At 55.6% G+C, this 16795-nt stretch overlaps 1 protein-coding gene across 2 annotated transcripts in view; it reads right to left on the bottom strand.

Moving 5' to 3' along the window:
* The window catches only part of KCND3 (potassium voltage-gated channel subfamily D member 3), a 213376-nt gene extending 199206 nt beyond the window's left edge, over positions 1 to 14170 (bottom strand). For both annotated transcript variants that reach the window (XM_047727752.1, XM_047727753.1), the window contains exons 1-2: positions 13963 to 14170; positions 6099 to 7282 (exon numbers count right to left, since the gene is read on the bottom strand). In XM_047727752.1, coding sequence (XP_047583708.1) covers positions 6099 to 7204 — 1106 coding nt within the window. In that variant the 5' untranslated portion in view covers positions 7205 to 7282; positions 13963 to 14170. The remainder of the gene's footprint in view (positions 1 to 6098; positions 7283 to 13962) is intronic.
* Between the last annotated feature and the right edge of the window lie 2625 nt (positions 14171 to 16795).

The raw sequence follows: 16795 nt of genomic DNA, 5'->3' as shown, positions 1-16795 counted from the left end.
TCCTGCCGCTTGACCATTAGGACCTTGTAGCTATTCCAAGAATAGCATGCCAAAGCCTCTCCTGCCTGATGGCCTTTGCTTTTGTTGCTCTCTTCGCCTGGAATGCTCTTTCCTAAGCTACCCACATTCCTTCAGGTCTCTGCTCAAATATCACCTGAGCTCCCAACACAAAATAACAACTCTCCCTCCTTTCACCACCTTGCCGGCACTCGGCACTCCCGGCTTATCCCCTCAGGCTTTATTTTTCTCTGTACCATGAACTGGTATTTATCTGCTGATCTATATACTACCTGGGCTCCTCCGCCAGAATGTAAGCCCCACAAGAACAGAGACTACTGTGTTGGCTGCCATGTTCCTAGTGCCTACTGGCTATGCAATAAATATTGGTTGCCCAAAGAATCGAATGGCGGAGAATTTCATGGATGGGGGCACTTATCTCTGGCTCCCTTCCTGTTTCTTCTTGGTCCCAGAGTCTGTTGCAGGAAGCATGGCCAAGTGGCCCAAAATAGTGAAGATTGAGGGTTGAAACCTCCAGTGCAAGAAAGGCCCCACCAAGCTAAGGCTGACATCCAAACTAGACAACGTACTGCTTGGCCTCCCCATCTCCCCGCTGCCCAGAAATGGATATTTGTCTGACATGACCAAAGAGCTCACATTCGGATAGCATTCCCACTGGTTCTTAAAATGGCCAGGAGATGGTTAGCAAGTGAGGAAAATGAAGATAGAAAAACTGGGGTACAACCCTGTTTAGCTGAATAGCAATCTAGGGAGACCCCGACTTAGGCACAGATCACACAATGATCTCTACAGTTGAAACCTGCCCTTGAAGAGCTCACAACCTGGGAGAAAGACACATAAGCAGATCAGGTTAACAAAATGTGGCAACTGACAAGACAAAGGTATGTCCAGGCCGCAGTAGGAAGCAAGTGGAGTGGTACCTAGTACACCCTGGGCCTGGGGGTGGCAGGAAGGCCTCCTGGAGGAGATGATGTAGGGGCTGAGCTGCGAAGGATGACGGGAGTCAGCCAGACACAGAGTACAATGAGGGCTTGTCTCTGGAGTGGCAGGAAGAATATGAGAAAAGGCCTCTTTTTCGGACCCTCTTTCGGACCCTGCTCTTTCCTCCATCTCTTGTTTTGGTCCAAAGGAAGAGAAGTGGGTTTCATTCAATTCATTCTGCCTGGACCTTATGCTGGGCTGATGTGCAATCATGGTGCTTTGTATTTGCAGGGCCTGGCACACAGCAGGCACTCAATAAATGTTGAATGAATGCAAGATTCCTTGTTGGGATGTGGATCTGTGTTTTCTCTTGGGAACTGCAGCATCAGAGAACTGTTGGTTTTGAAGGGGCGGGGGGGTGGGAGGTTGGGGGAACCAGGTGGTGGGTATTAGAGAGGGCACGGATTGCATGAAGCACTGGGTGTGGTGCAAAAACAATGAATACTGTAACGGTGAAAAGAAATAAAAAATTAAGGAAAAAAAAAAAAGAAGTGTCAAACCAAGAAAAGATCTGCAGTCATTCATTCCCCATAAATGCGGCTATGACCAGATTGCCCTGGGCAGGGACACACCACCCTCCAGGTAGGCACAGCTGGCTAGTGTCCCGGGACAAGGCACTTGGGAGTTGGGAGGAGGGCTGCTGGGCCCCAGAGGCAGGGGATGAAGATGCAGCTGGAATTTGGGGGACTGAAGGGTTAACCAGGTCTCAGACTGGCTCTACTTCTTGCACTGGGTGGGGGGTAAACCTGGTCAAGCACCCCGTTCTGTGATGTGCCTGTATTGATTGTCCAGGCCCGGCTCCCAGTCTCACAAAACCTTCGGCAGGCCCCTTCCAGGATTATGTTTTAAAGGGAAATGCAAATCACCTGGAGACTGCTTCATGCTTGGAAGAAGTAAAAATCGATTCTGTTTTCGTTAAAGGGATTTTTGGACACTGTCAAAAGCTCTCTCATCTCAGGCCATTGGGTGACAGATAGGCTGCCATTCTTGATTACATAAGCAAGCCAACCTGGAAACGGCAGGCCATTGCACCAGGAACAAGGCTGCTCGGGGCCCTTCCCAAGCCCCCACCCTGAAGACAGCCAAGAAGGCCTCATCCTCTCCAGTCTCAGAGTTGGCTCTTGACGGCCCTGAGAGTTGCTTGCTCTGCAAGGCTTTCTTTCCGCACGTTCCCCACTTCCGCACGCTCCCCAGTTCCACAGACTGAACTGGAGCCTCACCCACAGACTGACTCAGTCTAGGCCAATCATGATGCCAAGCAAAGTCAAACAAAATTCAGAAGGAAAATCTGCTTTAAAAGGTCTACAACATAGAATATCTGCATGAACTGGGTATGTTGGTCTTATCTAATATTGGGAGTTCTGCGTTATCCCTTTCCTCTGTTAATTGAGATAATTGAGGATTTTATTTATAGCAGCGATTATAAGCACCAACAGTAATCCTTTCGTGGTGCATGTGGGAGCTCCACGGTCAAGGGAGCATAAGGGAAACATGAGCCAGCCATGGGGGTCTTCCCCACCAGCCCAGGAGGCTGCAAAGGTAAGTCATCCTTGAGCCTTGGTGGCAGTTAGGCGTTATTGTTCTGTGTGCTTAAGGTAGTTTGAGATATTAAATAAACAGAAATAATCGGTTCCAAGAAATTCCTCCCTGGAGGACACCTGAGTAACACATTAGTGAGTCCTGGGAAAGAGGACAGAGTTAGGAACCAGAGCAAGGGAGCATGAACTCCCCTCAGCAAATCGGTCATCGGTCCAGCCCCATGGCCTGTCAGTTGGCCCTCCTCTGCAAAGGAGCCAAAGACAGTTTCTGCCAGACTGAAACTGGAACATGGGGCAGAATTAGGGTAGGGAGGATCTGAAGACGGGAAGAACAAAGTGTCTATTGGGACCTGTTGGAAGCACTTGGACAGACGGTAGAATGTGGCAGAATACTGGCCCCTGGTATTCCAAAGCCACTTGGGGTCTCAAATGCCAGTAAGGAGTAAGAAAAAGAAGGGTTCTTGAGGATGGTTTAGGCCTGAAACTAGCCAGTGAATATGTTCAGGGCCGGAGCCAGCCAGGGGAGAGGGAAACGTTTCCAGGGTTGAGTTGGGAAGACCTCCAAGCAGACAAGAAGACCACCCCCCAACACACACCCCCTACTACCACCACCACAATGCTGCAGAGTGTCCCAGGGGATGGACCAGAGGCCAGGTGAAGGCTGCCCTCCTCTGCCCCCAGGACCAGGGCTGGGCCAGAGCACGCATCTTAGGTCCATCCTAGAAAGAGGACGGGCAGGTCTGGAAAGGACTGAGAACAGTATCGGGCCAGGCAAATGGAAAAGGCGCCCCATTCACATTGACCAAGCTGTTAAAAAGGGTTTTGCCAAGTACCCTCTATGTATAACCAGACAGCGATCCTGGCGATGGTTCCATCTGCCAACTCAGGAAGAAGTCGAAGTAGCCCAATCCAGCATTTGACCACACCAGCTGGGGCAGATGGGAAGAAAAAGCCTGCTGTCCCATTACTTACCCGAGGTTAAGGAAAACACTACGGAAGGAAGGCTTCTTTTCCTGCTCATTCCTATACCTCCCAGAGACCAGATGTTTGGAGGCATGGGAAGAGCAGGGCGAGGAGTTCACAGGGCCATTGGGGAAACACGCTTCTCCCTTTTCCCCTTTCATCTTCACTTCCAGCCATCCCCTTCCTGCCCCCTGAAAGTAAATACAAGGCCAAGATTGTCCGTCCCCTGACACTGGACTCGCCCCTTGACCTATGGGGCAGATGCTAAAGGAAATCAGTGGCTTCCCTAGCAACAGGGAAACGGTGGATTTTGCCAGGAATGCAGTCATTGATTTCCAAGGCAGCATTTGAACTGGCCAGATGAAAATGTTTCATTTACAAATTCCCTGTGTGCGTGCCTAAGGCAGTGGCTGTGGTACTCACTGTGCTCCTGTTCAAGGCAACACGCCTTGAATGAACTAACCCCTGAGGCCATAATGTAAAAAAAGTAACCCTGGAGGTCTGCTTTCCACCCATGACCCCGAACGGTATATGGACAAGCGGGTTGGCACGTGAACAGGGAATGGGCGCTGGAGACAGCCAGACTGGCATTGGAAAATCAGCTCTGCCCCTGATCAGCTGTATGACGACAACAATCTACTTGACCTCTCTGGGCCTCGCCTGCTGCATCTGTGAAGTTGGATGGCATTTTTCCTACCTTGCAGGGCTGTTGTAAAGACTCAGAGGGATAATATATGCAAAGTGCTTAGTTCACCGCTGACACACAGTAGACACACATATGCTGTTATACTAATAATAAAAAGTAAAAGGCAGGTGGTCTCCAAAGTTTCCATCGATCTCCTCTGAAACGATCCCACTTTAACTCTGACATCCATCCATCTGCCCTGTTTTGTCCCCATGGCAGTCCTGACACATCACTCTAGTGTCATGAGTCCCATCAAAGGACACATAGGGCAATGAACAGTCACAGACACATCAGGAGTGGGGCCAGGGAGATCCTGGACTTTGGAGGGCGGGGGTGTCCCTTTTAGGAAAGTATGAAAGGACGGTTAGGGTCAGTCTCCAAAGGGCAAAGCTGCGTCTTCTCCTGACATGGTGAGCAGGCCATTTTATCCTTAAATATCCTACTGTGCCAAGAGACAAGGGTCAAACAACCAGATATTCCTACCAACCCGGGCTGTGAGTGGCTGTTCGAAGAACTGTGTGTGTGTTGGAGAGAGAGGAAGGGGCAGGATGGCCTGTGTCAGACAGACAAGAGGGAAATGGAATGCCCCCATTCAATGTAGCCTCCACAAACGGACAGTGACACCCCTCGCGCCCCCCTCTCGTGTGGCACAATGACAAATGTAATCATTTTAAAAGGTCCCCTCACCTGCTCAGTCATTCCCAATAAGCACACACAGCACTATGGAAAAACCGACACCAGCGCCGCGGGGTGTCAGCCAGGAAAAAAAATTGAATCACCAGGAGGCTACCAACCAAATTGTCAAAGACCAAATAAAAAGCTTCATGAACTCTCCATCAGCAATATAATGCTTCCCAGCCTAAGCAAATACAGACCCAGCATATGAATTGTAAAGGGATTTTTGCATTAGCCTCAATGACTTCCAACCGCCGAAGCAGAAACCCTTAAGAAATACATGTCTTCATAAAGCTGCTTCCATTGGCTCTAATCCTGTTAGGGGGGAATCTGCAATCTCCTTCCTGAGCCCCTTCCTCGGATGGAAAGCTTTGCAGGCCAGCCCCATAAATACATTTCTGCGACCACAGCTAGAAAAGGGACCTTGGGGAGGCGGAAGAGATGGAGTCACCCATGGCCTTGCTGAGCGCCTCTCCCTCTCCGGGATGGTCCTGCTGCTTTGTGGGCTGAACCCATGATCCCTTCAGACCATCTCACAATGGCCCACGTAGGCCGGGTCATTTAATCACAGAGTCAGGCCGAGAAAGCAAGGCTACTCCTCCTTCAGTGAGGAAATAAAAGTAAGTCCGGTGCCCTGCTTTGCAGAAAACCCAAGTTCAGAGTCACTTCGAGAAAGTCTGCTCAGAGCTACTGAACTCTTGAGCATCTGTGGCGGGGCAGGGGGGGTGGATTAAAGCCCAAGAGAGATAGCCTGCAGATACACGACTGAGAAGAAACGCAGGAAGGATCCAGAGAAAGTGCTCTCCGTGCGTTCCGGTTAATGCAACTGTGCACCCTCCTTACGGCACTCCCCGAACTCCTCCGGCCCTTCTTCCTTCCCACCTGCTGTCCTTACAAGCACAGATGCGTTTCAGAATGCAGCACCCGCGACTCACTCCACCCCACACACAGACACGGAAGGCACGGCTGAAAAGAGAACTAACGTCTTCATTCCCCATGTTTTATAAAATGCATGCCGCCGCCCCCTCCCCAAGAAAACTCAATCCAGAGCGAGCTCTCGTTCCCAGACCAATCACCCAAATCACCCCTGCGCTTTCCTCCCTTGGATGAGACAACTCCCCTCGCTCCTATGACCCTGCCAGGTGACTCCGCCCCTATCTGCCGGATCCCGCTCGCTCCCGGGCCAAGTTTCCCTTCCACGTAACCTTCCGCCCAACCCGCCACCAATGCGGACTCACCCCAGCGTGGTCATGGTGACAATGGTGTACCAAAACGAGGCGGGGATGCTCGTGAACTTGCTGGCCGAGGAGCCCTTCTCGGCGTAAAACATCACAGTGGCAAAAATGATGATGGCCATGGTGAGGGAGAAGAGGAGGAAGCCGAGCTCGGAGGCGCAGCTCTTGAGTGTGTAGCCCAGGATCCGCAAGCCCTGGGAGTGGCGCGAGAACTTGAAGATGCGGAAGACGCGGAAGACGCGGAGCGTGACAAAGGCGCCCGACACGTCCTCGTTGTTGGTCATGACCAGGCCGATGTAGTAGGGCATGATGGCCACCACGTCGATGATGCTCATGACGCTGCGGACGAAGCGGTAGCGGCTGGGCGCCGCGAAGAGCCGCAGGAGGTACTCCACGGTGAAGATCATGACACAGGCCGTGTCCAGGCAGAAGAAGGCCACCGAGTAGCGCTCGCCGCAAGGCAGCTCCTTGCTCCCGGGCACGGTGCCGCACGGCACCGTCTCCACCACGTTGGTGATGACCGACACAGCGATGAAGAAGCCAGTCACGTAGTAGAAGACCAAGGCCAGCGTGCTGGTGTGCGGGTTCTCGAAGGCGCGCCACATGGTCTGGCGGAAGCTGAGCGATGGCATGGACTCCTGGTTGTTCTCCGAGTCGTTGTCGTCCATGAGGCGCTCCGCGTTCTCCCGCTTGCGGTCCTTGTACTCCTCGTAGCAGCAGTCGCCGATGATCTCAGGCAGGATGCCGTAGAAGGCCAGCTCGTCGTCGTACGCCGAGATGCACTCGTAGCGCGGGTAGTGCAGCTTCCCCGTGCGGTAGAAGTTGAGCACGCAGCGGAACACTTCGGGGTCCCTGTCGAAGAAGTACTCCTTGGTGTCCTCGTTGAAGAAGAACTCCTTCTCCGTGCTGCCCAGCAGCGTGTCCGGGTAGCGCTCCAGCGTGGTCCGCCAGGTCTGGAACCTCCGGCCGCTCACGTTAAGGACGATCAGCTCATCCTGCCGCTTGTTCTTGTCGGCGGGGGCGAGGGGCATGGGGCAGTTGGCCACCGGCATCCACCCGATGGCCGCCGCCCGCGCGAAGGGCAGCCAGGCCGCCACGCCCGCCGCCATGGTGACGACTCCAGCTCTCGGGCCAGCCGCTGCTGCTCTGAGGCTTGGCACACCAGCTTGGAGTCAGTCCCGTGGTCCCTGCAAAACAGGAGGAGAGAGCAGAGGAGCCTGTGAGCCTGCGATTGCCTCCCCGCCCCGGGAGGAAATGGGATGTGGGGTGGGGTCAGCGCTGAGAGAGAGACAGCCAAAGTCCTGATGGCAGATCAGTGGAACCCAAGGCACTACCCAAGGGAGGGGACTTGATTCTTTTTCCCTCCCCTCCTAGAGAGAGCACCTGGGCCAGGCCAGTTTAGCCGTGTGGGCTTGCCAGATGTTGCTGACCGCCCAACAAACGGTCAAGTTCCAGGAAGGCTCAGGAGCATTTGGAGGGAAAGCCTCTTTGGTAGGAAGATCTAGGAAGGTGCGGGTAATAATCAGCTCTGAAAGGTTATGGCGTTATTACGAATTTAAATTGGGAGAGGGTAAATGAGTTCTCATTAAACAAATTTAAAAGTGGGATAAACATGCTAATTTTTATTTCACTCTTCACCCTCCAGGGTAATCAGGAATGGGGGAGTGGGTGAGGGAGATCAGGTAAACTTATTCTTTCTACTCCTCATTGGTGAGGTGGGAGGCTGGGCCTGCCTATGTCTGGGAAGTTCTCCTAGATGGCGGGTGAAGATGGTAGGCCCGGAGCTTGGTACGGTTCTTTCCCCCGAGTCCCATGGAGAAGGCAGTCCCTGGTTCTACTCTCTGGGCCAGCTGGCAACTTAGCATCCATCCATGCCCCTCAGAGCCAGGACAGAAAAATGTGGGGGAGGCTGTGAGGCTGGGCAGGGCTCCTTCACCACCTTGTAAAGCGGGTCTTGGGCTCTTGGTTCACCTGCCTTCCGTGCTGTCCTTCTCCCTCCCAGAGGAAGCTGATCCACACTCTGCCATCTCCAGATTCCTCGCCTCCCATCTCCATCTGCCCACCATCCATAGCTCCCTCGGGTTATGTAACAATACTCTTTCCCATGCCAGCCCCTTTCACCCGGCTCCACTCCAGCCCTGGGCTGCCTCATCCCTTCCCCCAGCAGACTCTGAACCACACTGCGGACACATCTCCCCATCACCTGCATGGATGGGTGGGGGTGGGGATGGGGAGGAACAAGGGCTCAGAGAATTATTTTTGGCTTTGAGAAACAGATTTACCTTCCCAAATCTGGCTTTTTAAGGATGATACTGAAATGACTCTGAATCCCCAAATGTGTTACCATCTGTGGGAAGACATGTGGTGACACAGAAACACACGTAACAGCACCAGGAAATTGTTTGGGGTTGACACACTCATTTTCACTGATCCTAAACTGGCACACGGGACCAATCCTCTCTCAGAATGATTTGGACCCTCTGGAGTTCGGGTTGGCTTGACTCTATGTTGAAATGAATGAGGCAGAGGTTTATCTTGTAAATGGGATTTTGATCTTCATCTTTCCCTCTAAACCTGCTTCCTTCTCCTGACTACCAACTCCTCTAGGCTCTCAGATCTCCACCTCCTCTCAGTCCTGAGCTGCCACTAGAGTGTCCCCATCTGGATGCCCCTGACCCTGGACAAGGTCAAACCGATCCTACCTCCTTGCCCACAGCTGCTCCTCAGTCAGCCTTTTGTTCCTGGCTGTCCTAACCCCAGGCCTGTCCCTTTGGCCATCTTCCTCCTTGCTTCAGCCAAAGGGTTGCCCAATAATGAGACAATAGCTCTTACTGCCCTCATGATCGCCCTCTTTCCCTCAGGCCTCCTTCCTTCCCTTCCCACTGGCCTGCTCATCTCTCTCGTCCCACCCCGACCCTCCACCCCTGTTTCTCCTGGTCCCCAGAAATCCATTGCTCAGGGTGAGCTCCCTAAAGCCAGGTTCTGGTGGTGCTGAATCCCACAATCTATGATCTCAGGTCCGAACTCTCTGGCCCAGCATTCCAGCCTTGCTGCAAACAGATCCTGGCTGACCATTCTGGCCCGTGCCCCGTGCCCCATGCACCTGCCTCAGCCTCCAGCAACAAGAGCAGAGCGGCTCATGCACCGACTGGGCATGGGGAGGGGGGTCTGTTTCTGGGCACTCCTCCTTCTGTGGGGAATATCCTTTTCTTTCAACCATCCTATTCGCCTCCCTATTCCCCATCCTCTCCGCCATGCCCCCTTCTCTTGCCACCTTGAAATGCTCTCCCTCTTTGGGCTCCCGGTGCTTTGTCTGCCTCTCTTCTCCAGCACTTCTGGCCCCCTGGGCTGGATTGCAAGACACTTTCTATGCATCCAATTAATACTCGTCACTAACAATCATCTTGCACTTACTCTATGCACTGTCTCCCTCAGATCATCTCCTGTTACCCTCACAGCAACCTAGGAAGAAGTCTGAGCTTTGGCAGTCTGCCAGCCAGAAAGGGATAGAACAGGGATCCCACCTCAGGCAACCTAACGCCCCCTGCCCCCTACAATGCTACCTGACTACTCTTAGGTCTTCCTGTCCAGAGAGGGACAGGCGCTGATGTTTACAGAGGGTTGGCTCGGTGCCAGGCACCATCTCAACCCACCCCACCGACACCACTGTCGTCCCTGTGTCACCGATGAAGAAAAGGAATCATGAGGAATTTGAATAACTGGCCGAAGGCTGTGATAAGAAGGCATAGAGATTTAAACCCAGGCAGTCTCCATGTGGGGTTCCAGGGTACCGCCCTGTTTTGCCCGTCCACAGTCAGCTCCTTGAAGGTAAAGACCACAATACCTCCATCTTTACCCGACAGCCTGGGGGGCAGCTCAGCATGGGGCACTGGGAGGTTTTCCCACTGGGAACCCGGGTTTTATACATGTCATTTGCATTCTATCAATCTTACTCCATGCCTTGCTAAGGGGGTGGGGTTCAAGGGTAGACATTCTCTCTCCTGACAAACAGCAAAATCTGCAGCCGGACCAGAATCCAAAGAATCCAACTGAAGTGCTCTGACTCACTGTGCTCTCAGGCGGGTTTTCTCAAGGAGCCAATCTCTGCCTCAGTTTCCTCATCTGCATGCTAAGGAGGATAGTCACAGGTGCCTCTGCTCCCTCATAAAGGGAGGTTGATTCAGATGCCGCAGAAGACAACAGGAATGACAATGACATTGCCTATAAATGTCATCATTCAGAGAACAGAAAAACAGCACAAGCCTGATGAGCTCTTGATTGTGGCAAAAGAACAGGGGGGTCGTTCATTCCCCGTGGTGGGGAGCTGTAGGCCCTGATGGATCTGGGAACACACCCTGCGCATTTTATATCTTTTTCCAGAAATGTACCCTGCTCACTCCCATACTTTCTTTGGGCTCTCAGGAGGATCTGCAGTCCTTTCCTGCACTCTTCGCTGGGTTTTCTAGGGAGCAAGGGCGGTCGGACAAGCAAGCCCGCAATGCACGCCTCGGTCCCAAGTAATTCCAATTCACGTCCAGGGCGTATCGATGGTGTGCTGACGAGGCTCTGGGCACGTTTTAGGCACTTCTGCAGCAACAGTTTAATTTATCCTCACAGAAAATCCTATGACTTGGACGTTTCCGCCCATCAGTTTCAGGGAGGGAGCTGAGACTCAGATCTCCCTTCGGAGGGGCTGAATCCCACGTTATGCAGGAGCTGATGATTTTTCAAGCAGGTCATTGACCGAGTCACTACCGAATGGCTCTCCTGACCTAAGTGTAGGCAGATACTGATGTTCCTCACAGCAGAGAGCAGGCTGCAGAGATGCCCCTCACCCCGGCCCAGGCAGTGAAGAGCAGGTCAGGGATCTCTGCGTTCCGTGTCACTTCTCTCCTGCATTGGTGAAACCAAGCCCCCAAGATGCCCTGCACCTCAGAGTCCTCCTCTGTCAGAGGAGAGAGCTGGACAAGAAAGTGACAAGGAGCCCTTCGGCTCAAGGCATCCCTGACTGCCAGGATCCGGGACACGAGGCTGGAGCTCCTGAGACCTCTCCGAACAGCTGCCCATGCAAAGCAGGAAGTAGAGCATCTGGGTTTGTTGCTGTGGGGACAGACTTCACCGGAGCCTCATCGCCACAAGATGCAGTTCTGGGAATTCCTGATGAGGCTGGTGCCCAGAACAGGGTACACAACCTGCATCAACTCAGAGCTTGAGGCCATCCGAGACCGGGTCCTCCTGCAGAGCCCTCCTGGCCTCCTCCCAGACACTGCACCCTGGACCTCTGACCCTTAACATCTTTGCTTTATCCCGAAATGGAGCTCGGAGAGGCAAGACGTTGAGGGGGTTCGGGCAGCAAAGAGTAAGGCATGAGACTGCTGAGCCAGGAGGCACCCCGCGAGCACACTGCTCGGGCCAGATATGCAGCTCTGCACCGGGCCAGACCAGCGCCCTTCCCCTTCCAGTCTCCCAACGCGGCTCCAGCCTGACCAAGCCTCAGTGGCTGGCATCTGTCCCTGCCAAGCTGAGTCCCACCCCTTTACCCTCTCCACCTCAGGCCCATCTCCTCTTCTCAAGGGCAATGAGTACCTCATCTATGGCTCGCGGATGAATAATTGAGAGTTATATGGAAGGAAAAACAACCCCTGTCTATCATAAAAGCTTCTAGTCCCAAGGCCCAACCAATCCAGGACAATCTTCCCAAAGAAGGCCAAGCAAAAGCCAGGCCATCTCCAGAGGCTCAAACCCTCTTCCCCTGGTAAGAGGTACCCCAAAGGAGCATTACCCCACTGCTACTTTCTGTGTGTGTGTGTGTGTGTGTGTGTGTGTGTGTGTGTAAAGGGGGTGGTGAGGTTTGGAAGGGGAGGAAAAGTTTCCCATCTGATACCAGGCCCAAGACCATATAGCCTCCACACAAGCACACAGATGTGACCCTGTTTAAGCAGGGCTTCTCCACGGCACTCTGTGTAGCTCTCGCCCCCTGACAGGCGCCAACACCTTGTGGAGCAGACCCAGCTATGAATTCCAGCAACAGGCACAAGAGTGCGGCCCCATTTCCAGCCAATGGCATGGCACACGCCTCAAATGCCAAGGTTTTACTAGGACGTGGACGCTTTACAAATGAAAAATCTGAAGCTATTTTTGCTTTTGGCAGAAAGAGTTTGACAGTGGGAAAGATGGGGGTGGGGGGAGGCCGGGGAAGAGCCATTTAAAACAGGTGAGGGCTAAAATGGCAAAGGCAAAAAATCCTAGAAGAGGGGAATACAAATTCTCCTGCCGTAAAAAAGTCAGCCCCATTAAACAGCTTCTATTTTGGAAGGAGAGGGCCCAAAGTGGGCAAAGTGACGAGACAGCCTGTCCTGGGGACTGACACCTAACCTGACCCCAGGCACAGGGCAGCAAAGCACCCCATCACCAAGGTCTGCCCTTCAGTGACCTCGGTAGCGTGCTGGGTGTGGAGAGTCTCTGGAAACTTTTACCTTCCATAATTTTACAACACGTTTCTTAGACCAGAATGGGGCCAGTCTCGGGGCAGGGAGGGTCCTGACCATTCAGCGGGCCTTTTCCTCTGCCCACAGGGTTTGGATGGAGGGGCACAAAACAGACAGGGTGCCAGGCTGGGGATCCCTGAGGTACAGGCCTGGGACAAGCACACAGATCCTCTTCTCCCACACTGCCACTCCTAGGCTGGCCAGGGCACTTTCCTGAACTCCCTTTTTCTCCAGCCTCCTCAACAGCAAAAGGGAACAAGCTACTAATCTTTCTTCCTCTGGGGGTCCCTTGTGTACTTGCATTTTGTTGCCTTCAAGTAGCAACTGGGAAAAATAAACACATCAATTCCGATCTGTGTGCCAACATGTCCCCATGGGGAAATGGACACATGCTTTGCATTGAATTCCTACACGCCTTTTCTATAGACATTAAATATCCAGGTTTCCTTGAAGTAACGGTAAATACCGCATATATTTAACCATCACATACATTCATGCAAAATACCAACATGAACCACAGAGGAACCCCAGCCCAGTCTTACAAACAGGATCGTAAGAAAGTTCAGACACCCTCTCTTCAGAAATACAACGGAGCTATAAGATTTCAGGTCCGGAACCTCAGCCTGTTGCTGACATATCAGGCTGCCCAGGGATAAAAGCAGAACCTCTTGGACTCAATTCAAATGTCAACGCTAAGCAAGGACAGGAATTCAGTTGATTCCAGGTAACTTCTCTGCCCTGTCCCTTCTGCGCCCCAGCCCCAGTATAAACACCTCGCCAAAGCGAGTCTTTCGACCCCCCCCCCCCTCCCGCGGCCCGCACTGGCCCCAGTGTCGCTTAAAGACCTTTCCCAGAGCTCGCGGGGTGGAAGCGGCGTCGGGCAGGACCAGATGTGCGGCCCCCCGCCTCTGGTATGCACACCGCAGGCTCGCCGGGCTGGAGAACTTTGCGAAGCGCCCCAAACTGCTCCCTGCTTCCACCCTCAGCCATTTCTCTTGTCCTCTCCTCGCAAGGAGCGGGGGTACCGAGCAAGCCGTCGCCACCTGCCGCCGGATCCCGGGGCGCTGCCTGTGGCACCCCCCGAGGGAAGGCAGGCCAATGGAAAGAGGGCAGAGGTTCACACCCCCACCCCCCCAAGCCTCACGTCGCCGAGCTGCCCGGAGGTGGCTGCACAGCCAGCCGGAGGGAACCGACGCCCCCGGGCCGGCTGCCTGCTCCCCCGCGGCGCCGGCCCCACCCCCAATCCTTCCGGCGCCCCAGCGCCCACCCACCCGGGCGCAGGAGTGGGAGGGTGCCGCGTGGGCAGCTGGAGCAACAGGCGTGGGAGCAGCGCTCCTCACACTTCCTGGCTCCAGAAGGCTCGGTCGGGTCCCTCTTACCTTCGGCGAAGCGAGCCCCGGGCCCCGCGCCCCGCGCCCGCGCGCGCGAGGAAGCTGCGGCCGGGAGCCGGGGGCCGCGGAGGCGCCGAGCGCCCAGCAGCGCGGCGAAGCGCCCAGCAGCCGCCGCTCGCCGGCGAAGTCTCTCTCGCTCCCTCCCTGGCTCGGTCCGTTCGTGCGTCCCTCGGTCCGTGGGGCCCTCCCTCCCCCGCCGCCGCCGCCGCCGCCGCCGCCGCTCCAGCACCGGCTCGGCGGCGCGTCCCCTCCCCGCCGCCCCGCTCGCGGGCTCGCGGGCTCGCGGGCTTCCTCGCTCGCGCCCTGCCCCCGCCGCTGGCGGCGCCGCGCGGAGCGGAGCCCGGCGGGCCACCGGCTGCCTGGCGAGGTCCCTCTCCCGAAGGGGGAGGCGGTGGGGGCGCGGCGCGGGCGGGGCGGAGAGGAGAGTCCGGGGGCGGTGGCGAGGCTGCGCCCTCGGCTCCCTGCCGATCCCCGCCGGCGGAGCCGCTCCAGGCCAGGCCCGAGAGCGCGGCCCGCCAGGCAGCGGAGGGAGAGAGGAGGACGACCTGGAGGCTCGCCGCGGGAGGGTGCCCGGGGCGAGGGCGTGTGACTCCCCGTGCGAGGGTGTGTGAGAGTGCGTGTGTGTGTGTGTGTGTGTGTATAGGGGCGCGCGCGCGAGCGGGGGGCGGGGAGACAAGGCAGAGCCTGGTGCGTCTCTCCGGGCGAGTGGAGGAATCCTAGGGTGTGCCTGGAGGTGGCAGAGTGTGCCAGCGCGGGTGGAAGCGCGTGTGCCGGCAAGGGTGGGCACGGGGCTGAGCGTGGCAAGGTGAGCTCGGCTTGGGCGTGGGGGCGGAGCATTGAGTGGGCACGAGTGTGAGCTCAGGGGCGTATATACTGGGGATCCGAGGAGAGGCTGCACGGAGCGCTAGTGTGCGCGCGCGTTTGGGGGGGGTGTGGAGCTAGCTGGGTGTCTCTTTCTCACCGACTGTCCACGCGACACCAGCACTTGCTCACGGCCGAGCCCCGCCACCTGGCGAGGTGGAGCCTGCTACCGCACAAGCTTTCTGGCTCGCCGCGGCTTCAGCTCCGCGTGCCTCCGCGTGCCTCCGCGTGCCGGGGCTGGAGATCCCAAGGGGGATTCACACTGCCCTGATCCCACGTAAGAGCCGCTCTCCTCCCGGGGCTCGAGGGGCAGGACCCGAAGGTAGGGATTCATCCTCCTGTCCTGCCACATGTTCTAGTACCCAGGTCCGAGAGTCTGGACTTGGGAGGATGAACTCTCAGCCTGAATCCGCCCGATCCCTCGGTCCCTCCCCAAAGCCCACGGAGCCCAACTGGCCGGTGCCCCGACCCAGGATGGGGAGCAGGCGGTCGGCACGTGCCCATAGGACCTGGCGGATGGAGCCCAGCGGAGCCCCGGAGCCCAGCGGAGCCCCCGAGCCCAGGAGAGTAGTATCGGGCCCAGACTCCCCTACTCCCGTCCGCGGCGGCGCACGGAGTGTTCAGTCCACGCAGAACGTGCGGACCGGCGGCTCCAGCTTTCTCCTTGTCTGCGGCCCGGGTACCCGGAATCCCGGAATCTCGGAATCTCGGAATCTCGGAATCTCGGAATCTCCGTCCGCCGCTCGAGAAGCCAGGCGGCTCCTTGCCTCAGCGGGACCAGAACACAGGGCTTGAGCGATCACAGTTCTGAGCGTAGAGAGGTGTGTGCCTGAGACGGACAGCGAGAGGAAAGCAAAGTGTGCGGTGAAGGCGAGGGCGGGTGTGCTGGAAAGAACCTCGCTGAGTCCGGATGGGGTTTCTGGCTTGTGAGAACCCCTAACCCTGTTCCAGGTTAAGGGGTGGCAGTCACTCGTTGTGGTCTGGGCTGCTGGAAGCTGGAGCCCCTCTTTCACTGATTCCTCCCGCCTTCCCCAAAGCCCCCTTCAGTGTGTCAGTCTGAAAGGTGTACAATTGGCCCTTCGAGAGGTGGGTGTGGGTTCCATTAGCATTTGCCAGGAGTCCCAGAGCTCTGTGGGATTTGCATACTGATTTACATACAGTAATAATGATTAACAACACTGCCACTCCCTGGCAGACAGGGGAAGAATTCAGGGAAGGCCCTGGCGCTGCTCCCACTTCCCTCCTCCCTTCCCTCCAGGGAAGAGCTAATTTTCTCACAACTACAGACCTTAGCTGCTAGGACCCCTGGGACGGCCCAGACTCTGGGTGGGCAGGTCCAGGGAGGGGCACTTCCCCTCCTTTCTCCACCACCTGGTCCAAGTGGGGAGAGTTAAAACCCCCTATTTTATTTCTCTTGTATATTCCCACCTTTGTTTGGCATCCTAGGATAGCTCAAGTTGCTGGGTTTGCCCCAAAGCATAGAGGCTTCTGGGAAGTTAGCTGGGGGCATCCTTCCTCTTCCAGAGAGGTCAACTGATGGGACAGCTGTGCTCTCCCGTGCCTTGAAAGTCTTGTTTGAAGACAGGGCACTGATTCAGACCTCCAACCCCACCCCCCCACACACCTGGCCCTATTCCTCCCAGGCTACCATCTCATCATTTAACAGAAGTAGCTCTAGAGAGAAATTGGAAAGACTTGAATTTCTCGTCTAGGCCAGTAAGCTTTTTATTTACCTGCCCTTCTCACAACCAGGTGACCTGGAAAATAAAAGAGAGCAAGAGATGGGCAGAAAGAAGGTTCCTTTACTCTGGCAGCTGGAGGAACCACTGTCCAGGAGGTGTTGTCCCTCCCAGTGGCTGCCATCCTCCCACTGGCCCTCTCCAGGCCTGCATGGCCTCACCTTCCCCCTCTCTGCCTCTGGCCTGGCCTGGCCGGGATTTTCACTTGCTTTTCCCCCATG

The sequence above is a fragment of the Lutra lutra genome, chromosome 4, assembly GCF_902655055.1.
Source record: "Lutra lutra chromosome 4, mLutLut1.2, whole genome shotgun sequence".
In the NCBI taxonomy this organism is placed as follows: Eukaryota; Metazoa; Chordata; class Mammalia; order Carnivora; family Mustelidae; genus Lutra; species Lutra lutra.
The sequence above is the reverse complement of the archived record's forward strand: the minus strand, read 5'-3'. Positions and strand labels throughout refer to the sequence as shown.